At 35.4% G+C, this 27,801-nt stretch overlaps 1 protein-coding gene across 1 annotated transcript in view; it reads right to left on the bottom strand.

Moving 5' to 3' along the window:
• Positions 1-3,159: 3,159 nt before the first annotated feature.
• skilb (SKI-like proto-oncogene b) overlaps positions 3,160-27,801 on the bottom strand; it is a 39,692-nt gene continuing 15,050 nt past the window's right edge. Inside the window, exons 3-8 of the mRNA XM_028794728.2 lie at positions 19,079-19,171; positions 18,211-18,281; positions 16,229-16,473; positions 14,824-15,059; positions 13,451-13,681; positions 3,160-9,443 (exon numbers count right to left, since the gene is read on the bottom strand). Coding sequence (XP_028650561.1) covers positions 9,234-9,443; positions 13,451-13,681; positions 14,824-15,059; positions 16,229-16,473; positions 18,211-18,281; positions 19,079-19,171 — 1,086 coding nt within the window. The 3' untranslated portion in view covers positions 3,160-9,233. The remainder of the gene's footprint in view (positions 9,444-13,450; positions 13,682-14,823; positions 15,060-16,228; positions 16,474-18,210; positions 18,282-19,078; positions 19,172-27,801) is intronic.

Below are 27,801 nucleotides of genomic sequence, written 5' to 3'. Positions count from 1 at the left end.
GATACCTTTGGAGCATTCCATGCTTCTCTGCTTTGTAATCATAGAAATGCTGCCCATCCAAAGGGTTTATATTATATGAGTATACAAGAGCATGTTTAGCATATAGCTGATAAGTGTTAATCCAGGGCGGCATGGTGGCGGAGTGGGTAGCGATGCTGCCTCGCAGTTAGGAGACCCGGGTTCACTTCCTGGGTCCTCCCTGTTTGGAGTTTGTATGTTCTCCCCATGTCTGCGTGGGTTTCCCCCCACAGTCCAAAGACATGCAGGTTACGTGCATTGGCGATTTTAAATTGTCCCTAGTGTGTGCTTGGGGGTGTGTGTGGGTTGGTGCCCTGCCTGGGGTTTGTTCCCTGCCTTGTGCCCTGTGTTGGCTGGGATTGGCTCCAGCAGACCCCTGTGACCCTGTAGTTAGGGTTGGATAATGGATGGATGGTGTTAATCCATTACAAATCGGTCTATTTATGGGACATTAGATCATCCTGTATTGGGTTACCCAGAGAGAGATGCATGGTGCTTCATCTGAAGGTCGGGGGCCAGCTAAGGGCTGAGCAGTGAGACCCAAAGCTTAACAGACTACAAAAGCTCTGGGAATACAAGCCTGGCCCACTGTGACTGTGCAATGTTGTGTGAGGGGGCCATACAGCCAGTGCTGTTAAAGAAAAGCTCCAGCAACTCTGAAGTTGATTAAGCAGGTTTGATAAGACCATTGTAGGCGGAAATGAAGTTCCATCAATATTTGATACATCACTGTGGTCTGTGTATTTAATAAGCTTTTTACTCATATACACAAGGTGATTATGAAATATTACTTTTTAATGTATTTCTACTTAATACTGTTACTATATTACATTACTTGTTTGTCCTTTATTATGCATTCTTGCTTTTTGTCTTTATTATAAGTCTGTGGGAAAGAATTTCTTGGGCTCAGCTAGGAGAAACACTGAGAAAGTTTTTTGTTTCTAGAGATTACTAGCAACAGTGCATGAAGCCCCTACTTAGACACAGAGGCGTACTGTATCAAAACAATATTAAAGCTACAAAAAGTGTCAGCATATCCTGGCACTTGAGAACCTCAAAACTGCTGAACTCTGGCCACAATGGAGCAGCACAACTGCTGATCTACTCAAATCCTGAGGCACGTCCCAGTAGCACCTGGAGAAGACCACAGCTGGAGCAGTGAGAGCACCTCAGCAACCAGGAAGCGTGAAACAGGAGGAACAATGCAGCAGCATCAAATCGGGCCGAGCCGAACTGTATGGTGAATGACTCTTTATGATAAATGAAGTATCAAATTGGTAAATTGTTTGCCATTGTGGCAGTACTGTAAGTGGAACAACTTTGCTACAGTGCAGGAGAAGTCCATCTGAAAAGTGAATGCTCCCTGTTATGCAAGACGTCATGCCCCAAATGAGAAAACTAGACATTTATTCCAAAGCAAATAATTTTACATGAGCAACCCTACTGTATTTCTCAAAAAATAGGTGGCAGCTACTTTCAAGAAAATCAAAACAAATATACAATAAAATGTACTTATTTAGCATTTATTCACAATCGTCGTATATATTAATTAGCCATATAAAATTGTGTTGTAAAGTGATGTTTTTTTTTTTTAATCAAGTCCAAACGTGAAAACAAAAGCCTTAAAACTTACCAAACATGTCCACTTTGAAGTAGTAAAGATTCTGATTTAAGAAAAATGTGCCTTCCACATTTCGGAGGTATGCTTGTGACAACAAGAGTAAAGTGGAAGTAATCCATTTTAGCCCAGATTCTTGGTGTCATTTTCTTAAGGTAAGGACTCATTTCCTGTTCATTTGTCTGCTTGCAGTGGGCATTGAGGGTTTAGTTTTGTCACTTAGGCTGGCCACATCTCCAACTGTCCACGTTTCGGTAGCTTCAGGCTGCATATTATGTCAAGTTTCTCTTTGTAGACTCCCTTTCTTTATTGGTTATGTTCTGCCGTGGTTTATAACAAAACTCTGCTGAGTGTCTGAATCAGCCACAGAGCTGTCATTATGCCCTGGAAGTATTGGAGTTGAGTACGCATCTACCATCCATCCATCCATTTTCCAACCCGATGAATCCGAACACAGGGTCACGGGGGTCTGCTGGAGCCAATCCCAGCCAACATAGGGCACAAGGCAGGAACCAATCCCGGGCAGGGTGCCAACCCACCGCAGGACACACACAAACACACCCACCCACACACCAAGCACACACTAGGGCCAATCCACCTAACCGGCATGTCTTTGGACTGTGGGAGGAAACCGGAGTGTCCGGAGGAAACCCACGCAGACACAGGGAGAACATGCAAACTCCACGCAGGGAGGACCCGGGAAACGAACCCGGGTCTCCTAACTGCGAGGCAGCAGCGTTACCACTGTGCCACCGTGCCGCCCGCATCTACCATGACTTCAAAGTTTTCGCCCGCACTGGCAGCACAGGAGTTCTCAAATCATATTATTTTCTTATGTCATGTGAACTCAAATGATTTTTTTTTTAATAGACAATGTAGGTACCCATACTTAATCACATACAAACACAATGGTTTAACAACAGATACACACAAATCATTCTTTTTTCTAAACCGCTCCCACTTTTTGCCTTTTTACATTGCCTACAAAAAAGTGCCTATAAAAAGTGAACTTCTTTGATGTTTTAATGTTGTACAGCATAGAATCATTTTTTTTTTTTTTGTTCTTTATTTCGCCTTATACAATTTCTTGTATTAGGAATTTGGTAGTTTTCGCATACCCCTTGGGGTCAGAGCGCAGGGTCAGCCATTGTACAGCGCCCCTGGAGCAATTACAGGTTAAGGGTCTTGCTCAAGGGCCCAGCAGAGCAGTGGCCTTTTGGCAGTGACGGGGATTCGAACCGGCAACCTTCGGGATACCAGCGCAGATCCTTAGCCTCAGAGCCACCACTCCGCCCTATGGATTTCATTAAGCTTTTTTCAATGCCGATCATCAAAAAAAAAAAAAAAGTCCTAGGTGGGATGAATACTTTTTATAGGCAATACAAACGATCACTTGTCATTTGTCACCCATCCTTAGTGGTCAGAGTCAGCTCTGAAAAAGAAAAACCTCACAAAAGGAGAGCTCCAAAGTGCCATCGAGCAGGAGGTGAAGAACATTACAACAAAAAGAAACACGCAACTGGTTAACCTGTCACTAAAAGAACTTTACTGAAATGTCATCCAAGGTCATTTTCTGTCACCTAATTTGCAATACATCATAAGTTGGGGAGGGAAAAAAAAGCAAATTTGCTCACACACTCTCAACATACAATTGAGGTAAAAGTTAAAAGCATGTTATTTTTTCTATTAAATATCACCTAAATGGACAGAGATGCAGTGTACTTTACTTATAAAATATTTTTTTTTATCACAACATGAGGTAGAGGACAGTGTTATGTCATGCAATGCAGGATTTTTTTTTTTTTTTTTTTTTTTAAATCACACTGTACGGAATTGGCAACATACAGTACTAGAATTGTAGGCGAGGATCATTTACACACACTGCTTGGAATTGAAACAGCAAATACAAAAAAGGGGTTTGCATTTACAAAGCCATAGCAATACAGAGCAAATCAAGCCAACTTTTGATTTTTCCAATGTTAGTCTCTATTTTGAATTACTCCAACCATCCATGTATTGAGTAAGCAGATTCACAAAGGAATTTGTTGTATTTAGAGTATCAAAGAATGAATGAGTGCTTTTAGAAAGTTCAGTAGATGGTGGTCTTTTAAAAATGGGTATAAAACTGCTGTATATTGGCCCCATGAGTTTGAACTACAGGTCTGATTTTTATTTATATTATAAATACAAACCTATATAATATGTCATTCATCACCAGGGTTATGTGTATGTGAATATATACACAGTATATGTATATGCTACACACACACACACCTATATAGCCAGGATTTAGTCTTAAACTGTCAAATGTATTCGGTTTTAATCATCAGCAAGTGAACTGCTAATGTGACTACAATAAATCAAATTATTTTTCAAAAGAAAAATATTTTTAAATATACCCAAATAAAAACTATGTCAATATGGCAAGTGAAAATAAAATGAGCAGCCATACATTGTTAGGAATAACTGCATTCATAAAAAATAATAATGATAAAAATGCTCTTTGTTTTAACAGTGTGTTATTTTTTAATATAAAACTTTTTTACATTCATACGTTGTTAAGGGCAAAAATCCACACTTTGCAATACAGGAAAGCTTGGAGCAATTGAACAGTAACATCCACATGAGCTTCACATCATCCAGTAATGTCTGTACAGGTCAATGATGGCCCGCCGCAGCCCCCTCGTTGCCCTGGCTCTCCCCCTCTCACTCTCTGTGTGTGTTTTGTTCAATGGACTGACTCTTACAAGTCAGAGGACAGCAACATCTCGTAGAACTAAAGCTAAGAAGGTAGATTTACAGCACCCTCTAGTGTCCACAGCAAGTAACTTGCATACAGAAACTGTCAACCCGCAGACTCAGGACTGTTCGGAGGTAATTCATTACCAGGCAAGGCATAACACTGCTTATCACTGTCATTCACATTAGAACTGGTTTTAAAAAAAATAACTTTTGCATTTTTTTTCTTTTACAGAAGGTATCAATAAATAATAATCATAATAATAATAATAATAATAATGACATTTTTGCATTCACTTATTTCTGTTACAATCTGTCACATAGTTCCATTTAAAAACCGCTATAGCAGGTCATTGCTTTATTTACCAATGCACAGACAAGTGTATATACACATATAAACACACACGCACTCACACACACACACACACAAACACACACTCACACACACAAGTGCAGCATTTGCTAAGATAATGCCATATTAATTGTGGGGAAAAAATGTATGACATTTTAAGTGCTGGAAAGGCAATGGCTTATTTTAGTTTGGTATATAATTTGAATATAAACCAAACTATGAGAGTGTTATGGCAGTACGCTCTCCTGTTGGTTACATACATTTATCCATAATTGCGTCTGATAACTGAATAAAATCTGAAATGTTTGGAAAGAAAGATATAAGAGAGTCACCAAATGGTATGGAGCATTTCATTGTCTCAGGCCTGAAGTCTTCAAAGTGAGAGGATGACAGCTTGACAGCATCCTCTGCTGTTTTCACACCTTATCTACAGCCAGTTTAACGTGAGCTCAGCTTCACATCTCCAGTCCCAGTATTTCGATGAGGCTGCTGCTAATGTACTAATATAAATATGCATCAAATATGGTTTAAAATTCCTAAATAATGTTTACCAGGGGGGGTGCTTTGAGGGAAAACACACGCAAATTCTAAAAGTACCTCAAGTAGCTCTGTCTTTAGTGTTTTGGGTAAAACGCTGACTAAACTTGGACATTTTTGAATTCACTAACAACACAAAATAATTACATCATGAAGAAGCCAAATTACTTGCTCTTTGATTGACCAAATGCTTTTCTATTGTCCTCACACTCCTAGAGTGCACAAAACTTTCCTTGAAGAATAATAAGGAACAAAAAAAGTAACTAGCACACTTTCAAGATTAAAAACCATCTCACACCCTTCAGAAATTAAACACTGGATTCAATAACATAACACTAACTAAAAACCGAAAGATATTTATTGCAGCAAAACTGTTAAAAATGGTACAAACAACAAATTAAAAATAGATCAAGTGTGAAAGTGAAGTGAGGAAAATGGAAGAAACCTAAAAATGGACAGAAAATGCACAGCTGCCTGATGCTGGAATCGCCTTTGGACCTGTCGTTTTCCTTGCATGAGATAAAAATGAAAAATGAGAGTTTGGCTGTTGTGCAACAAAGTCTACAATTCTTTCTGGAATTCTTCTGGGGCTTTCTGAGATCCACATTTGCCATGGCTGAGGAACCGTTCAGGATTATGCATACATTAATTAAAATTAAATAAATAAACGTCCACCTGACATTAGCATTTTATAAAAACCTTTGGCTATGCAAATTGAAAACACGTTTCTCACTTTGCACAATATTCTTTTAATAGATGGTGGCTTTAAAATCATAATCTTAACTAGCATATACTGTGCATTAATTTAAGCTTTTGAATAGATTGGCACAAATAATTTTCATATAACCAATTTGGTATCTACAAAGTAATGTTAATCGTCTCCTAAATTGGCTAAAGGTTATGTTCATTAAGTCTGCAGGTATCACCTTGTCAAAGCTGAAATATAAAAATGAAAGCCGATAGTGGAAAAGACCATAATTATTTATTTAGCCAGGTACTTATTTTACTTTGAAGGAGTGGTTGCCTAATGCTATGTTCAAGATTATAAGAGATGCACTAGTATACAGCATTCAAAGAAGGAATTCAAACAGGATTAGTTGTGAGAATGTCAAAGTCCGACAGATGAGGTGGTCTCACTGGCCATCTAGCAATGTTTCTTTCACTATTTGTTGATTCTTAGTGTCCTCAAACCTCTCCCTTCCACCCTTCATTCAAAAACTCAGCCTCATGTTAACAAAGCACATACTGAAAAGAACTGCAGAGCGCCAGTTTCATGCTTCACAAAAGACGAGGAGGAACATATTAAAAAACCAAACATAATCTATGCAATATGCTTTTACGTTTCCAGAGATGGCTTTCTGTGTTTCAGTTTGGCAGAAAGGAATAAGGCCTTATTACTGCACCTGCAAGGCTGTCTGCTTTGAGAGGCGAGTCCTAAGTGATTGGCGAAGAAGTACAGCATAGAAATGTAATGTGTAATATAATGATGGTCATCAACAAGGTTTGTTTTACAGGACCAAATGAATTTCCAACTGCCTGTCCTTCTGGTTTAAAGTGCCAATTCTACTTATTTCTCTTAGTTTGGGAAGGAAAACATCAAACAATTAAACAACCAAGGTTTGGCTAACCTTTATATATCTACTGAAGAAAACAGCTTTACCTGCATAGCAGTGCATTGCAAGTATCGCATTTGTGCAATCCTGGCACAGGTTAAGAGACATGTTCACGTTTAAAAAGTGTGTCAGCAGCCTGAAGCTTAGGATTTCAAATCCCACGTCTAACTGTGATCTAAAGACCTTCTGTCAGAGAGTGTGACCTAGCAGATAAGGAGAGAGATTCCAAAGCAGACAGACGGCTCTTGGGTTTAATCCCTCGCCATTAACTCACTAACCAAATCCTATAACTTGCTAATGCTTCCACTGCAAAAGATAACTAAGCAACTGTGCAGTGCAGCTTGGAAGGAGCTTACATACAGTAGTTTACACTGAAAAGGTCTGTTGACCAGTTTTTACAAATAACCAAAAAAGTTAATGTGAGTCACTACAAAATAATTTAACAACTAGCAAACAGTGTGATGCAGTACTTTAAGCAAATGGTAGGTAAAGATAAACCACCAATGGCCAATTCATAATAAGCACAGGAGAAGAGAGAATGTCAGGACCATAACACCAAGTTTTCCTATTGAGCACAAAGTTAATGCAGAACTGCAAAGTGACTGGATGCATTTGTTATGAATCGTCTAAACCAGTGGCTTCCAAGTTCAGTCCTGGGGCACCCTGTAGCCACAGGTTTTCAGTTTTTTCCTCCAACTAGTGCGTCATTTTTACTTTTAATTGATGCCATTTTTTACCGGGCTGCCCTTTGTTTATTGTCATACCAAAGAAATTCTGAAATATCTATTTTTTTTCAAAAACATTTTTAAAGTCACTCTTTGCTATAGAGTTTGCTCAAGTACTTGTATCTAAATGCTGACAACACTGAATGCTAAAGAGGAGCAAGTACTTCAGTGCCATATTTGCTTAGCTGCTCACTTTTAAGAAATGTTTTGCCTCCAACATTCTTTGGAACTGTGTCTGCACTGCCCTTTGCTAATCATCTGCATTAAGATACACTTATAGGAGCAAGATCTACAGAAAAAAGATAAATGAATGAAACATATAACTTTAAAGCTATGGAAACAATTGCCAATATTTATGAACTTCTTAAAAATACCTGTTGGCCAGGTAAATACAAATGGTGAAAAATTCAAAGTAAGCACAAGTCACTTATTTGTGAAATTGGATGGAATAAAAATCTGTAGCCATACAGAGAACTGAAAAACTACTGCTGCAAAACTTTGAAAAAGCTCAATTTGGTTGCCTAAAACCATTAATGTTTTGAGTGGAACCATACATGACAAATGGGCATATCATAAATCTTCATAATGTTACACTAACACAAGTGTAATATAAGAAGCTATGCTCCAGGAAAAGTTACAGAAACTTTATGTGCTGTAGGACAGTAAAATGTGTTTTCAAAGTCCGGTATCAAGTTAATACTTGACTGAAAGAAACAAATTGGAAGGTTGTAATGTGATTTGGAAATGGCTGGTAAAGATAACCCCAAGGCTTTATAATGCATCTCCCTATAATAATGTTAATAGACTTTATAAAATATATGTTCATGCTGAATTTGCTATGTTTTATAGTGTATTTATGTTTGTAAATGTTGTATGGTTTGTAATTTACTGCTAATACAATATCATTGTAAATATCTAAAATTCGCTCCGAGCCTGTACTTAATCAAAAGCACTATACAAAAATAAATTGAGTTATTTCACAAAGCCTTCAAGTGTTATTCTTGTTCTTGCTTGAAAAAAAACTATAGAAGGTATGAGGAGGAGTGCTAGAGCACAAACTGTAAACTTATATAAAATAAAACCTGGTGTGCTTTCTTAGCAATTAATGAGATTTAGTAACAGCCTCTATGGTATTTACAGGGTCCTTTGAAAAAGGACTGATCACAACCATTCACTCACTCAACCGCACCAACATTTCAGGTAGTAAAAATGGAATATCTGCACAATGTGTTTCCATCCTTCCTTTCATAACAGCCTTATATATATATAATTTGTCAATTGTACCTTTAACTTTGTTCACCAGACAAGAGCCAATCATAATCCTCCATACTACACTTCTTCACAAACTTGAAAAGAATCCAGTAACTTTGAACTTTTTGGCTAGATGAGGACCATAGTGTAATGTCCGTGCTGTTGTGTTAGCTGCACACTGTTCCTCAAAATAGCAGAAAACACAAAATACAGAAATAATCAACCTTTTAAAAGGCAAAAACAAAAAAAAAAAGTTTGAAAAACAAAATTCAGATTTCATACAGGAAATGACCTTTCACTTTTGAATTAATATCCTTGAATTTTTTTTCATTAGTCTTATTTTCCTAAAGATGATGAGGTTTGTTTGTATGTTTGAGTTTCTACTTTGATTCTCCTGCACTGTCAGTCAATTTCATGGAAGTCACTTTTGCATCGCTTTGTTTGTCAGTGGCTGAGCAACAGACTTGCTGCTTTAATTCTGTGATCATCCTTTCCAGCATTTCCCTTGCCTTTCTTTCCCGCTGCAGCTCTTCTTGTAGCTCCTCTCGTTCAGCTTCTGTGTGATCCAGTCTCTTCTTGAGGTCTGCAATCTATACAGAAAAATTGAGAAGCTGAAGATTATAAAAATCAGGATACTTTTTGTATTATTTGATCATTCAGCATTGTTATGCATGTCACAGTGGTCGTCCATCTTCTTTTTACAGTATGACACTACAAGAAAACCCAACATGGGGTTTTTGTGCACTGCAAGTTAAAGGCAATATAACTCATTCTGGTTGAAAATAGAGAGAAGACAGTGTGCCTAAAGGAACATATATATGTTGATTGAAAAAAAAAAGTAAATATTGGGAGATGTGTATGTTTTAATAAATACAGTAATCTTTCAGCTTGTTAACTCCTTGTATTCCATAGGTGAATAAACAAAGTGTTTTTTGTCTCTTGATATTAAATTCGTATTCACTTTTCATTTTCTTGAATATTGCAATTCAAGATGAAGGGAAACTACAACCTGTTCCAGCAGCACAGGGCACAAGTCAGGAATTTAAACTGTACAGGATGGCGGTGCACTAATAAATATCTCAATATAGTCGTACTGAGACCATATCATTCTGGTATATACACTGCAGAATTTAGTTAGATAGTTGGGCACAACAGTAGTTCGTGTGGTAGATATTTATCAAAATTGTTTTCACCATTTACAGCTGTACTTTTTGTAGTTATAGAGTAGGAGGAGGAAGTTAGGAGCATGCGCTGATACAGAACATTGCCGCACCCACCACAAGACAAACCAACTCGGGATCTCAGATTAGGACCCGAGTACAGCCATGCAACGGGTGACGCCTCAGCACCACACTAGTTCAGATGGAGAGGAACAGTGTGAGGTTTTTTTATGGTGGCTGGAGTGCCAATAGTTATAGAAAGTAAGGCTGAAAATTACCAAACACAGCGAATTGCAGCATTATTACAAAACCTGGGTCACAACACATAGCGTATTGTAAAACAATATTACATGCTGTAATTCTATTCTGCCATGTACCGCAATTTTCTATTTTGTTCTTCAAATCATACCTAAAATGATTCAACCAGTCACACCTAATAGGAAAAGCTATCCCTCATCTTTCTTTTTAATTTTAGGAACAATCAGTTATGGTATAAAAGACACACTCTTGTGAGATAAGCAGTTTTATTTATATTTAAGTTACCAAGCAATATTTTCATGTTTAAAGTATATTATGCTCTTTGAATACACCTGAATGTGTGTTTATAAATCTGAAGGCCTAAATACATACATTGCTCTATCAGATACAGGTCACTAGACCATTCTTATTCTAATATCAAGATTCCTTAGTCATCACAGCATTTAATACAAGGCATATATGCATTGACCTTGGAACAGAAGTGTCATTACCGATGGCAGACTGAACACCTACTACTCCTTCTTATACTAGAATGCACTGTATGTTTAAAATTGACCACTGAATAGAACACATCATTACAAATCTTAGAAAACTTTCTTTTTGTTTTTACAAAGTAAAATCAAAATATTTTCTGTCTAGTAAAAAGTTGTATTGCAACTACATAACAGTTTGTGCCACATTCTATACGTGGTTACATTAAATTTTGTACTGATTCTGTGTTTTAGCATGCTTCTTTATTTTTCATGTAGTTTTGCTGGTGACCTTCTATAGTCTTCAAGAGTTTGAACTGGCTATCCCTTTCTGGGCATAGCTAAATACTTCGAAGTGTAACATTTTGGATAGTATTGTTCCCCAATAAAAGGAGACCCGGGGACACATTTAAGAAAGTTAGCAATTCTGACTGATTTTGTCATTTCCATTCTTTACCTTTCTCTAAAGTTTTAAAGACATGTATGGTAAGTGGTTTGGTATCCCTAAACTGGCCCCCATAAGTGTGTGTATGTGCCCTGTTATAGACAGGTGTTCTCTTTAGTTGAGTTTCCTGCTTGTATGTAATGCTGCCTTCCTAAACTCTGCACCGCCGCCACTACCCCTGAATTTAACAGCCTTGAGATTTATTTGTGCATATCCAGTAGGTGTACTTTGTAGCTATTTTGCTTATTTTTGATTTTGCATTTGTAAATTATTTTAAAGATTACTTGGCATGTTTAATGGTTTTATTAATTTTTATTTAGCAATGGCCATCTTTTTTACCCTTTCAGAGTTTTGTTTAGAAAATTCAGAAAATGCTCACACTGAGTTAAGAAAAGTCTTAGCAGCAAGACTTAGAGCCACAATTTTAAATCCTTCCTTCAGGCTAGTGTAAAAGGCCTGTTTATTTCATTTTCCACTCATGCTGCACTCCTTTTGAGTCTTCTGTGTTCACAATTTAATTAAAATGACCTGCTGACAAATTTTAAATAATTGTATTATTTAACAGTCTCTAATCTGCTTATTCCAATACAGGGGGCAAAGCCAGAAGACCCAATCATGCATACGGCAACACTCATATAACAGCAATTTAGAACCAACAATTAATTTAACATGAATGAATTCGGAGAATGTGTGGGATAATACCTGGAGAAAAATCTATGCAGATGTTTTGGATATATGGATTCTAGCCATTCGGAATGTATTGTTTCAATTATGTATAGAAGTAAAATTGTCAAAAATACTTTTTGTTATTTAGAATTTTCTTTCAGAGCCTAAAGACATATAAGTTTGATGAATTTGAAAAATGCCCCAGTTGAAAAACACTTGCAAAATTTCATTTAGACTGCTGCCTGGTTATTGTTTGTGCTTCTGGGACTACAAATAAAAAACTGATTCGGACTAAAAAATATATATACTATATTATATAGGTAGGTTTACTGATGTGTGTTCAGGGTCATGACTAAATTGGGGTATTAACTGACCTGGCAACCATGCCTTCAGCTACTTAGACCAAATGCTGCAAACTATCTTAAACTTTCAGTCCATATGCGCATTATTTTTATTTTTGTTTAGTGCTCTTCAATGAGGAGAGGCTCAAAGTGCTTATAAATATAATAATCACACATGGTTAAGCAGTTTTTATGTAAATAAACATATTAAAGAAAGTTTGATGTTAATAATTTTTCCATTTACCAACTTACAACACTTTACAACATTCATTATGTTATTTAACTGTGTGGAATGCCTGTGGAATCTGCTCGTTTTTTTTCTTGTGCCTTCATGAGTTTCCTCCAACAACAACGGCTTCCTTCCACATTCCAAAGATGTGCATGTTAGCATAATTAGCAGCTCTAAAATGGCCCGGAATGACAGCAAGAGAGACAGAGACAGAGTGAAGGTGTGCACCCTGTGATGTAGAGGTGCCATATGCAGGTTTGATTGCTATTTTGTGCAACTACTGCTAAGACAGACCACTGACTAATGTGGCCCTGCATCAGGGTAAGCAAGTCTGGACAATGAGCGAGTGAATTAAATCACAGATGACACTTCATGCTGTTTGACATATTCTGAGAAATATGAGGCAGATTACTTGCTGGTTTTTCAAGTCTATTTTCTAATTTCTTTTTCTTACCAACTTCTTTTGTCTGTTTCTAGCCTCATCCTAATTTTGTCTTTTCTGTGTCCAGTACCGGGCGGCACGGTGGCGCAGTGGTAGCGCTGCTGCCTCACAGTAAGGAGACCGGGGTTCACTTCCTGGGTCCTCCCAGTGTGGAGTTTGCATGTTCTCCCCGTGTCTGTGTGGGTTTCATCCCACAGTCCAGGTCAGGTGCATTGGCGATCCTAAATTGTCCCTAGTGTGTGCTTGGTGTGTGTGTGTGTGTCCTGCAGTGGGCTTGCACCCAGTCCCGGATTTGTTCCTGCCTTGTGCCTTGTGTTGTCTGGGATTGGCTCCAGCAGACCCCCGTGACCTTGTGTTAGGATATAGCAGGTTGGATAATGGATGGATGGATGTGTCCAGTACCTTAAAATAGTGTTCTAAGGTAATAAAAATAGTTTTTCTGCTTGACTTTTACTCTATGATTTGTACTTTGAAAAGTAACTCAATAAGTAGACCTAAAGAGATATACAAATTTGCTGGCTTACAATACTGTACTAACTCCCAATTTCAGAACAAGATATATATGTGCAGACAGCAAATACCATACCTGTGCTGCATACTCCTTTTCACGGCCTCTGTCTCTGAATGAGAAACAAGAACAGCTCTGACGCCTAAGCTGCTCTAGCCGACGTTCCAGCTCCCGCTGTTCTTCTCTGACCTCCTCCATCTGGCGTGCATGTTCCTTTTGAATAGAATCCAGCTCCTTCTGCAGCTCACTGTTTTCCACAGATAACTCCGTCAACACTGTCGTTCGAGCATTACGCAAAATATCCAGATCCTGTAGAGCCAAACATAAAAAAAGGCAAATCAGTTTAGAGTCTACATTCCCCTTAAAAGGCCATGTCCCTCTGCATTTGTGTGATGCTGAAGCTTATTACATTGAAAGACAATTTCTGTAGGTTGCCGTGGACATGATTAGCAACATAGGAAAATTTAAGACCTGGATTATTAATATATGTTCCCAGGATTTACAAAACTGTTAAAGCTTGTAATTTCTGAAAATTCTAATATTGAAAATACATGTCCCCCCCAATTACTGTGATAATAAAGAGTGTGTGTATTTTGGATGGATGTATTTCTAGAACAAATGTTAATGTACACTATTGGATGTATATCATTTACTAATTAAAAAAAGAAAATAATACTGGCATACCAATGAAGCTACACCCTGAAAGGTAAAACAGGGATAACTGATTTAGAAGCCATTATTGATACCACAAGTAATTTTTATAAACACAATCACTAGTGATGGCTATTTAAAATAATGCTTTAAGAAACTTCAAACAGATAGTTAAACTATCTAGGAAGACCAATATGAATTGAGAACCATAAAATGCTGCATGTCACAAACAGTAACAAGAAATACTTTGGGGCCATACTGGGATTTTTTTTTTTTTTGATTTTTTTAAAACATTACATTACATATGAACCAAAAAAAAACTTAACAAGTGCATTATTATTTGTGAGAAAATGTTTAAGGGTATGACTTCACCATTAACAAAAAACATATATAAGTGTAAGGAATTAGAATAAAACAAATACCTCACTACATGGACATTACCTGAGAAAAAGACATCTAATAATGTGTTTGGAACTTTAAATTTAGAGGTCCACACCACATATAGTACTATGTAGATAAAGAAGTCTTACAAGAATGTGTTCTTTGTTATTTTATCACACTTAAGGAAAGGGTGACAATGACCGAGATGGAACTTCTTTAACTCTTATCATCATCTGCACAGGAAAGTGCAGAGATGGAAATAATACATAAACAACATTTTTAAATAGAACTAAATGATATACTCCTCCATACCATAACCTTAAAGGTAATTTTGTTGATACTCGATGCTGTTTATTTTTAAAAACAGCAATCATTCTGATTAAAATTTAAATAAAACAAACAATATTATAGTGAAATACCATTTGCAATTCCATTTTCCTTTGAAGAGTTGCACTGAGCCGCTCCTGCTGTTTGGTGTACATCTGCAGAATTTCCACCACGATTTTGTCCTTGTCATCCTCCACAGTGATGTCTTTAATGAAAGGCAAGTAGGCGTTCTCACTCCGGTCTGTTTCCATAGCAACAGCTATGGGGCCATGCTTGCTTCCATGTTCAGATTTCACTTGGTCTGCAGAACAGCTTGTAGTGTGGTGCTCTTGGGGGGAGAAAGCAAGTGGCACAGTGAGCACTGTAAAATGTAAATGAGTAATTCTACAAGCTCTGTGGGTGGCTTTCAAAATGAGCCCAGCAGACACTATTAATGCATTAAAAATAATTTTAGATTATCAATTGCCATAAGCTTTAAAAGAACACGCTACATTGATAAACTTTTCTCAAGTAAAACTTAACCAAATATCTACATTGTACTTGGCCCTTTAAATCTTGGTTTTATTAAAGTATTTACATATATACATTGTGTGATATAATGGCTACGGTACTGAACTTTAAAATATAAGAGCAATGGGTTTAGTCTTCATTCTGTGTCATGGTAATGTGAAGGGTTTTTTGCTGCAAGAACAGATTAGCCATAATTGATATTGGTTAGTGAGAAGATACAGTATAAACAGATAAATACGTAGAAGGCAGCTCAGAGAATGGTGCAAGGAAGAATGAGCAAAAGACTCAATGTCCAAGGACAAAACAAAACTCAGGTTAACAGACCTAGCCAGCTGTAGGAACTGCTAAGGTAAAGACAAAAAAAAAATACCTAGTGATTATTATGTAACAGTAGTCAAAGATGAAAATACATGATTGTCATGTCTTGTAAATGTGGTTCTATGCTATGGAACAGTGGAAAACTCTACACGCATAACCCTTAAACTGCAAATCAGTTGATTATTAATTGGTCAAAAAACACGTGGTACATGACCTCTGCCTTTACAAGGTAACATCAGCCAATAGATGAATTAGCTTTTAACTAATGAAAAAGGTCCTTGGAACATGTGGATGAGCCAAAAAATGATGCTAGCCTACTAGAATACCCATAAAACAGCAGAGTGCAAGGAGTTATGCAATTAGAAACTATCAATTGGCCACAAACCTTTGGTTCTTAAAGTAACATGTCATAAAAATCAAAATATATTTTGAAAGAAGAAGCTATGCTGAATTTGATGTGAGAATTACAGTGTGTGCAGTGATATGATATTTAATAACCTAAACCTACATTTACCACAACCTGGTTTGTAATGAAAATGACTTTTATTTTATTAATTTTTATTAAATTTTTTAATTTTTTTTATTATTTTTATTAAATTTGCACATATTTGCTTTGAAATAGTTATTATAAAGGTTTTGAAAGAAAAGTACAGGAATTAAATTACTCACCAGGCCAGCCAGCTGACTCTGTCACAGATTCACCATTGTCTGCTTGATTCTCTAAGCACTCTGAGAAGAAAGAAGTTTCATTTTGTGTATCACTAGAATGATGTTTTACTAGATTTTCTAGTGGATGTCCTTTAGTCTCCTCAATGTTGTCCCCATGCAGCTTAGTTGACTCTTGACTGGATGGCAATAATGAAGTAAGTGAGACATTCGGGGCCACAATTTTATCACACATGTAAAGATAACAGCTGTAAAAAACAAATGGAACAACAGAAATTAAATAAAAGTCATATAAAGCAGGTAACATTATGACAGCATTATATGGTTAAACTAACAATAAGGAAAATTGGAAGTTTAAACACTAAAAAAGTCAAATGAAAACATTTTTTTAGATTACAACAGTGAAAGCTTATAATGTTTGCTATTCTTCCATAGATCGCTGCAAAGAACCCTGATCGCTGGAGTTGTAAGGCAACAGTGCTAACCACAGTGCTACTCAAAAGTGAGCAAAACTAGAAAGTAAATCCATTAGAAAGAATTAACCAAATAATACAACACAATGTCAAAATCAGCAGTTGGCAGTTTGATACAAGACTGAGAGCTAGATATGTAATAAACACATCCCATTCACTAAATAAATTAATCTATTCAAAAAGCCATTCAATATGTTTAGAATATTTAAAGGCAAAGTTTTTTTTCAATCACTGCATAAACTCATTTGTTACAGAAACTTAAATGACTATGTGAAGTATTATTTATAAATTATGAAAAAAGAAAAACACTTTCTCAGCAGCCCACAATGGCAGTCAGTGAGTTAACAGAAGAAATGTAACACTAAAGCCTTAAGACTTTCCAAATACAAGCATTTCAAAGCCCATAGTGTCCCTTAGTATTGATTAACATCTTGAGACTACACATACTATATGTTTAACATTTCTTCCGGTGCCCTATTAATTGCCATTGTAAGCCACTAGGGGAGGCTTGTTTATATTAGGAAACACCGTCTTCTCATTTACAGTGGAAAATCATGGTTTGATATCCCTAGAACATTTTTTACCATTTTCAAAAAGATGTGTTTTGAGTTATAATTAATTCAAGCTTCAGGCTTTTAAAGTTCAAAATTTTCAAATGTATCAATCATAGCTATAAAACCCTCTAGCAGAGTTTCTCTAAATTCTGCACATACTTTTGGGATAAAATTCAAGTAATTTTCAACAATTTTGCATCTTGGATATGTTTTGGAAAAAGTCATGCAGTATACATATTGTAAATGATATTCTCCTAGAGCATCTTTTTTGTTAACTTTTTTAAACAGACTATTTTAATTAAGTAATGATGATAGCAGAGCCAACATGCATAATTGCACAGGCTGTTTCACTGAACAACTTTCTTATCAGATCTGGTGCTCTAGGTATGAGTTAAGTAAATGCTTTTGGTAAGAACTCAAATAAAATGACACATTTTATTGGCTAACTAAAAAAGTTTACAATACGCAAGCTTTCGAGGCAACTCAGGTAAGTCCAAAAGCATAACAGGAGCCTGAATTACTCTCAAATACTTAAACAATCATGTGACAGTTGTGCCATATGACTGGTTCAAAGTAGAAATCATGTTAACTTTCACATGGCATAACATCATGGCAGGTAGTAACAAATCCGAATATTAAATTAAAATACTGTGTTACAAAAAACAAAATGAAGTGTAGGTGTAGCCACCAAATAATTTTCCCACAGGGAAAACAAACCAAAATTTCACTGACTAAACTACTGTGTGGTGCAATTTTGCATACCTGTCCCAAGTCCTAAAAATGCCTTCAAGGGGGCTATTCCCTAATAAAGTGCACATGTGATCACTAAAAGTTCCCCAGGTTCTTAAATTTCTATGGTCTTTCCAATTTTGCACAGCTTACCCAATTGTACAGGTAGAGATAAGCAGAAAAATATACAAAAATATATTTGTATTTTATTTATAGTCTGTATGTGTACCTTGAATTACCAAGAGACACCGAAGCTGGGTCCTGCTTGACATCAAGAAAGCATTGCTCCAGGCATAATTTCTGTTGAAGAAACAAAAATATTATATATGAAAACATAGCACACACCATTATATTTAAAGTAGACATGCAAATTCACATATTCATTTTTTAGTTGTCAGGTTTTACTTTATGGTTATCTAGAGTCTTCAGCAATGAGTACTGTCATCCATGTGATACTCCTAAAACAGTAGTACGCTAAAATTGATTGACTTTCTGTCAAAGAAATTGAAATCATGTATAAACATCACAAGTAGTGCACATTAACTTCTATATAAGTTTGCCATGTTCAGTTGTGTTTTCTTATTTATGTCTACATTATAGCAAGGAGGGGTAAAATGCCAACTCTTATCAAAACCTAAATGTATGCAGAGTTAACCAGAATAAACATTTTAAGAAAATTAATTTCCACAGTCATTTTAATTTTCTGGGATGGGCCTCAGTAGACCAGGGTTAAGTACCTACATTTCTACTAGTTAAATTCTGGCAGCTGGTAAGCATATTAAAAATATACTGGAGCATGGATGGTGTAAAGTAAAATTAACAAAATACTGAAAAAAAATTGTGTAAAGCTACAAACCGTGAGGCTTAAAAGAGTTTCAGAAAAAAAGGCAACAAATAAAATTAATTTCAAAGCTATGAACTAGGACAGTAAGAAGATAAATAAAAATATATTAAAATTAGCTTTGAAAGATACATAACCTAATAATATAAACAAGAAGCAGATCCCAAAATGTATTATATAACTTCTATATCTTTGGCTCTGTATGATTAATACTACGACTTATTCAAAAAAATTATCCTATGCAAAGAAAACATGCCTTTTTCATAGGTTCGCTCTCAGGAAGCTTTTCCTGCGGAAGAAACGCCTCATATCGTGACCGTTTCAGTTGAAAATTTTCAAAACTGTCCTCCTACAAGGAAACACATACAAAAAAAAACTTAAAACACCCATTAAAATTATGATAGAGCTTAAAAAAATGTATTAAAGTAGAATTTAAATGTTTTTTGTTAAAGTAACAAACCACACAATGCAATGAGCTGTACCTTCACAACAATTGCGTGTACTAAAGCAAAACCCCTAGTCTTTACCTACTTTGAAAAAAATTCTACAATTCTTTAAACAGGAAGCAACTGGGAAAGACTCCTACCCTGTGTTTCTTCAAACTGAGAGGTCAATCGAGACCACACATTACTTATACCAGATCTCTTCTAGTCCCAAGAAACTGCTAATGTGTCTAAAAGCTACAAAACGCATTTTAGCTACTGCTGAAATGGTATATAATTTGAAGCTGTAAAGCTTTAAAAAGAATACTAGAATAAACAAATAAATAAAAGCATTATAATAAATTAAAGAAAACATATACACTGCTGCACAAGTATACAAATTAAACACACCTAAAAATGTATTTCAGGAGGAGAAGATAAACAATTTACTGACAGGGAAGTAACTAATTAACATGATTAACCATAATGACATTATCTATATTAGACCTTAGGCCTCCAAAAGCTCTTTTAATGTTTACTTTGAGCAGCATAAAGCTTTGAGACAAACATCAAGCATGCATCTACCTTTTCCTCAAAACAGTGCTCTGGAAAGTTAAAAAAAAAAATCCCCAAAAAAGCTTGTAGAAATGCACCTTTCACTTTCACCTTGTTTATCCAGCTCCGAGTGGCATGTGCTAAATCACCAGAGCACTTTCATTCCCACATGAAATTGTGAGCTCTTTTTATGTAATATACGTATCTTTGGGATGTGGAATCAAAACCCATTCAGATACATGTAATATAATCACACAAGCCATGCCCAAACTGGGACCCAAAACCAGGATCATGGAGTTGTGAAGCAGCAGCATAACCATTATGCCACCATGTCACTAATTTTAAAGAAGAAAAAAAGATTTGAGTGTGTTCTTGTAAAACTGAAATAATGTGACCAAGTCACTGAACATAAATATTCAATCTAGGCTATATATTGAGTATTGTTTTTTACTCCTAATCAGTACTTAATAAGCACGATCAACCGATTTGAATTGAATATTTCAGTGCTCAAACATAGTTATATCACAAGGACAATTAAAACCACCTTTGGACAACTTTCAAACACATTCTGGGATGGCAAGCAATGGTTGGTAGCTTTTTATCCATCAGTACAACATTATTAACAATCAGCTTGTAAAAAGAATTTTTTTTTTTAACTCTCTGAACCATCGAGTCTTATTTTCACAGAATATTTTTGTATGCTCACTGAATTAAGATTCCATCTTTATTCAATATTACTCGTATTATATCAGGGACTATGAATGGAATTGCTTTTTGAATTAAAAGTTCCACTCCTCTGGTCATCTTACAATTGATTTAAAAAAACAAACAAAAAAAAAAACAGACCAACCCAGACTATCATCAACTTTTTAAGTGAGAAAAGGTGTGAAAGCACTTTTTTCCTCCTATGGTTATGATTGAGACGCTTCACTTTCAAACTAACAAAATGTACTGAATGATCCATGTTTTTGCATTTTAGGAGTCATTTTAGGGTTAAAATAGGCAGGTAAGACCCTTTCAAATTATGAATTTGGCCACAACTAATACAAATCAACAGCACTGTGGGTATAAACATCAACAGCGCAGTGGGTATAAACTGAGGAAAAAAAAATCTGATCACTTTGCAAATCCCTCAAAGTATTTTCATTCAGCATTCAAAACATTACTTGCTGGTGTTTAAAAAGGAGGTTGTTAGTCAGGCAACATTTTTGTTTCTTTTTACATAAATTATTTTTGAAGACAGCGTAAGCATAACTGCATAAAATACTGCACTGGTATATCAAAAAATTGCTGACAAACTGACAATGAGTCATTACAATGTGAATCCTCGCGTATCAGATCATGAAAAACATTACTAAAGTTATTGGACTGAACCAAAATGAATAATAGATTTACACCAAAATTGGTTCCTATAAAAGGAACAAATTTTCTATTAGAAGAACAAAAAGAATAAAGAAGAAAAAAAACATGTATTTTAAATTTCTTGATATGGCATGAGTATGTGAATTGTTTGAGGTGATGGAAACATCAAATACCCTACTGATGCGTAAGATAACTTGGGGCAAGAGATCCGTAAGTTTCAAAATACAGTATGCGGAATACTATTTACCACTTTATATTAGTTTGGGCATAATATATCTACAGTACATGGATTAAAATATTTTGCTCTAACTCATCACACTCTGTTTGAATAAACAACATAGAACCTGATTACTTTTCATTAGAACATGACACTCATCAAGGATGTCATTCACCCTACATTCTTTCTCCAATTGTAATTGAGCTACTCGCCATTAACCTTCTGCAATTGACAGAACTCCAAATGGCAGACTTGAAAAAATGTGTCCCTTGACACTGATATGTTACTTTATACAAAAGACCCAGTATCACGGTTTAATTTTGTGTTAAATAAGATGGATGAGTTTTGCAAGGTCTCCAGGTTTAACATGAATTTGACCAAGAAACTATTCTGTTAATCCCTCTTAATGCAAATGAAATTCTAAAAATATCACCTTTGCTGTTTCACATTAGTTTACATAACTAGCACATAGAATTAACAGTTTAAAGGTTTATTCAAAGTAAATATGAACATTCTTCTGGAGAATATATATTATTGAAATAATATCCTATATAGTTTTGGCATATAGAAAGAAATACTTTCTTAAAAATTAGATGCGATTATAATAATATTTGTAAGGAACATAAAAGGACAAGGGCGGCACGGTGGCGCAGTGGGTAGCGCTGCTGCCTCGCAGTTGGGAGACCTGGGGACCTGGGTTTGCTTCCCGGGTCCTCCCTGCGTGGAGTTTGCATGTTCTCCCCGTGTCTGCGTGGGTTTCCTCCGGGCACTCCGGTTTCCTCCCACAGTCCAAAGACATGCAGGTTAGGTGGATTGGCGATTCTAAATTGGCCTAGTGTGTGCGTGTTTGTGTGTGTCCTGCGGTGGGTTGGCACTCTGCCCGGGATTGGTTCCTGCCTTGTGCCCTGTGTTGGCTGGGATTGGCTCCAGCAGACCCCCCGTGACCCTGTGTTCGGATTCAACGGGTTGGAAAATGGATGGATGGATGGATAAAAGGACAATGTTGAAAACAATGCCTCTTCATAGATTTAAATGGGAGGAACGCATGGCTATAGCCAAATTTAAATTTTATTTGAATGTAGTGAATGTCCACACTTGAGACTGTTGAAGAGAGTATAGCACTGAACCTACTCTTGCATGGCTAGCCATATAAAGCAGATTCAGCATTTCTTATTCATTGCATGCTTTACTCTGTGTACAAGTATCTACAAATTTCAGTAAAAACCCAGTGGTTCAGCACTCCCCGAGAATCTGTTTGAGTGCAAATAATACAAAGGCAGAAATGTTGACTATATTAATATCTTAACAAGCCTCCTGAAATCCAAAGTATTCACAATAGTTACAAAATATTCATTAACCTTTAAAGACTTATACAAAAGGCTATTGATAATATTTTTGCATCTTTTGAGAAAAAAAATAAATGTCACAAAAACATTTCTTCATTTACATGCAAATCAGAAATTTTAATAAAAGAAATATACATGATTTCTAACCTACTAGTATATCTAGTACACTATCTAGTATAAAGGCTTTATTACAAAGTACCAAATACTGATAAAATTGTAAGTACTCTGTAGTGGGGCTACATAGTTAGTGTTGTCAAATGTCAGTTCTGAGTGCGTCTTGTTTCCATTGTCCCGTTTGCTGTTTATGTGTGTGTATCAGGAAATGCCGATGATGGAAGAAGACCACAGCCTCTAACCTGGAAAACACCTGTTCTTAATTAATCAATTACAGCCGTCACAGGACTATTTAAGTAATCAGAAAGGAGAGAGGAAGAAAAAAAAAGGAGAGGAGAAAGGAGACCATTCGTTTTTCAATCACGTATCAACTTATTTGCTGTTTTTCCACATCGCGCCTTTGCATCAGTTTGTTTTTTATTTTGCCGGACTGTCTTTCAACCTTCATCTGTTGAGACCCTGGGGTCGATTCGCCATCCACCATACGCCGAGGAATCACGGTGAGGTTGTTCCATTTGCCGGGAAAATCAAACGACTCATTTACCACTAGTTCAGTCATCTGTATTCAGGACAGTTTTTATAACGGACTCAAGTTCACAATCATTCAGTATATCATTCATTTTTGTTATTCGTGTTTTGTGTTATATGTTACAGGGGAGGGTTTTGTTGTATTTATATATGGTGGTTGTTGATGTGGTGGAGGGATATTTATATTTATATATGTTTCTATTTTTGCATATGTCTTGTGGTTTCATTTAATACATTTAATCAGTTTAATTTTTACATACCTGCTTTTGCATGCTTATATTTACACCGTCGATTGTGGGGGAAAAGTGTAATTTGTTAGAGGTACGGCTTGATAGTTTAGATTCATCTCAGTAAATTATCCAGGCCACAGGTCTTGGAGGTGTAGTTGCCGGCTGGGTACGGGGTCGGCCGTTACAACTTTTAACGATTTCAAGACAGCACTCATGACAGAATATTATAATCAGATTCTCAAACAATGAAAGAAAGTAAGCTATGAATAGAACACATTATTTTTAACATTTTTGTGAGATATGGGCCATTTCAGTTAAAAACAAGGAAAAGAACTAGGCAATTAATGCAAAAAAAAAAAAAAGTAGAGGTCAAAACTAGAAAGTCAAAATCCAATAAAAGAAGCAATATGAAGTCAAAAGACCCAACCAAAAATATAGTATTTAATATTCTACTAAGATTAATTTGCAAAGGCTTTTGAGATGCAATGCATAAACTTGGAAAAAGGCTTAAACAACATTGTTCTAATGACATCACGTGCTGCGACTTTCAGGGAGCATGACCCTAGCAATGGACAACAGGACCAAAAATAGCAACACCCACTGAAAATATGATTGTGGATTAACAGGACAAAAATAAGATAAATTTCAAAACCAGATTAAAACTTAATGTGAAAGTGAAACTAAAATCAGAAAATCAGGGATTTTGAGTTAAAGAAAAAAACTGTGAAATTCGCAATTTTGGGGTACTAAAAGCTTAATTGCATTTCAAGCAAACAAAAATAAAATCTTAACCTTAAAAATTTTCATGGAAAACTATTATATAACATTTTTTTCAAAGCAGCACTGCAGATGTTCTTCCTCTAACACTTTTGCTAATCCAGGATCAGTGCCATCAACATTCACATTCATCCAATCATGTTTGGGGTGAATTCATCAATTCCAATTCAACGGAGGAACTGAGTTTGGAATTGAAATTTTAAAAACCTACAGAAACCAGAACTGGAATTCAATTTGAAATTTGGGAAATTGGGATTAATTTAATTCTGTACAATTCCATGTTGTTCATTTTTTCTTACAACATATCTGAAATTACCTGTAGTGATAATGATGCATATTTCCAATACTGAATATCATAAAATACAGTATTAACGGTACCTTTCTTGTGGTATTTGATATATGATGACTAATTAAAATAAAGTAAATAAAAATAAAGAATTTGAAATTGACAGCTGTGGAATGAGAAGTAAACAGTGTAACCATAGAAATGTGACACAGGTAGAAATCTATGCCAAGGGTATGGATTTGACTGTACTATTTCCACTGGTAAAAAATTACCTAAATATAATTTATTCAGCACGTGTAAATGTAAACTACAGTACCGGATCCCTCAACCCTTAAAACACAATGAGTACTTTTGTGACAATAAATTCATGGTCTTTTATTCATATATTTCATACATTTTATTGCACAGAACCATCATTTTCAGATTTCAGGGAACAAGTAAAGTAAATATTAATCAATTCTATCCAAGTCTCACATGTTTAACATGGGTAAAGTTGTCTTTCCTTTAAGAATAAAAAAAAAAAAAAAACATCTAAACTCATAAACCTTGGCTCAATTCAGCATGACTGTTTATAAATCTAACTAATGTTCTTTTAATCAATTTTCAAATAAAAGTATTGTTTTGGAAAATCCCTTTTCATTTCATTTTCTTATAAACAAATGAGAATTGATTTTGTGTAACATAAAATACGTACATTACAAATGAATGTATTTTACTTTATTCGTAATGCTTAATTTTTAATGTTAATTAAGTTAAGACAATTTCTCTTTGAAGTAGAATTTCATGTAATTGACTGAAGTTAAACTCTGTTTCCTGACTTACCAATTCAATGCAAATTTTGTTTCCTTAAGGCTGGGGACAATTCCAATTCAACTCCAAGAATTGAATTTTGATTTACCCATACATTTTAAGTTCAATCAATGAATGGCCCTAACCTTATACCTAACAATGTGATGTAGCACATATACTGTATATATACCTATAGCAAAGACTGAGTGTCAGGGTTTCAGTTCACCTCACTATAAAATAATAAGTATAAAGTAAACCTTGGCTTCACAAGAATGAAATTTGGCTTTTTCAAATGTAGGTATGGTGACAAAGAAAATGAAATGTTCTTTCAAGGATGTAGGCTACATAAACAGTAGCCAATGTGAACTTACTTGTATGCCCTGCAATCCTACAAAATGCAATTGGAAATACAAATACAGCTGACACCATGCAATTCACCACTCTAATAGCACATAAGTGTACACATATAAATATTTTCTACAAAAGTAAGAATGTTAATTACCAAGCTAATAGTTAATTATGAGCAACATTAAGTCATTTACGTTAAAGCAAATATTCCAGTCTTTTTGAAATTAAGTTTAAATAAAGGTTATTTTGTCCTAATACTATAGGTACTATTGACCTATCAACACCATTCTCTAAATACTGGCTGCACTGTTTACTGTAGCCCATACGTCTGAAGTCATAATGTTTACTTATCTTGTGACCAGCAACCAACAAATGTTATATTATACTTAATAGTTTAGATAGAATATTTGAGAAAAATAAGAGATTTTTTAATTTTCATTTTCAAAATGGCACATCACTCACCTATAGGAAATGCTGGATGTACCCTCCTTCCACACCAAAACACTACAAATGTAAATCATGTAACTTGTCTATCTCTGAAGTGATTATACAGTATATGAGTGTAGTTCAGGACACCATTGCAGGATTTGTGTATGTTTATAACAAATGCAAAAAAAAAAAAAAATGCTAAAGAGTTCTGTACTTCTTTTTAGGCTATACGTAAAAATACTACAACTGCTACTTGTAACCATGACAAAATATTGTGGAAGTATCCCAAAGCTATGATAAAACCTACAAGCACTTTGTGAATTGTGGTCACATTTTCTTAAGACTGAACAGATGAATTCCTAAAACATCTCTTCTCCATCAAGGAGATGATATCTCTCCATTTTCTAAAATAAACGCATAGTTTCTGTGTTGTACGGCTCAATTTCCAAACCATTATTTTCCAAAAATGTACCAATAACAAAATCTTAACTTCACAAATCTATTATTTTTTTTTTAAGATTTAGGAGATTTGTTTTGAAGAAATACTCAACAATTTATACAGTTTCACCAGTTGCAATGATTTTATATTACAATATTTTTAAATTTTAGTATATTTAATTCACAACTATAAACCTGTATAATACTTTGGAATGGGTCTTTACATTTTAAAAAATAATATTTTTTTCATTTCTGACTTTTAAAACAGCTCAGTATGCTTCATCTTCCACTCCTGGACTCCTCTTCTTCCATCTGTCATTGTTTGCTTAGACTTCCTCAAACATTCTTAAATTATGTACTTTTTATACAGATCAAAAAACAAAAAAAAAATGCACAGGCCACATCCTCTTAAAAACAATTTGCACAATTGATGCAGGAATATTTTGTTACCCTTAATTGATTTATGTTTAGCCAATGACAATAAAATATGTACTGTTTGTTTACCTTAATTTGCATACAAATGTTAAAGATTTTCTACTTTACAGTTAACTGTATTATGTTTGGAAATCTGTGTAAGTGCTCTAAGACTGTATTCAGTGAAGAGCACTATAGAAGAATAAAATTATTTGAATTGGATAAGGGATATCAGTCAAAAATTCGCAATGCTTTAACTGATCAGAACTGTACCATTTGTGGGTAAAAAGAAAACTGTTTTTTAATGTAGTTTGTAGTTTTGTAGTTTTAATGCAAGTTTGGTTGCTCAGGTACCGTTGGTGCCAGTTTATAATGCTGACAGCTGTTTGATTCTTGGTTAGTGAATCCAGTAATGTAGAAAAGACAAATTATGCCTGGATTCAGTTATATTAATGCTAAATGATAAACTGCATCCCTCTGCAAAAATTTTCTGTTACCATACTGCAATGTGACACCACAAGTGAAGGTATTTTTATGGTGCAGTAAGAAGAATTCAAGCACATTTGGAATTTCCTTGGGTCCCTCAGAAACTAAAGTCAATGTCACATTACCTAACTTCTAGTCATGGATTATTATCCGATTTTGCTGACCGTAGTCACTGATCCCGTCGTCGGACCATGTCAATTTAAGTGACTGAAAAATTGCTACTCATGTTACAGGTTGA

This window comes from Erpetoichthys calabaricus, chromosome 2, assembly GCF_900747795.2.
Source record: "Erpetoichthys calabaricus chromosome 2, fErpCal1.3, whole genome shotgun sequence".
Lineage (NCBI taxonomy): Eukaryota > Metazoa > Chordata > Cladistia > Polypteriformes > Polypteridae > Erpetoichthys > Erpetoichthys calabaricus.
This window is presented reverse-complemented; position numbering and strand designations above follow the sequence as displayed.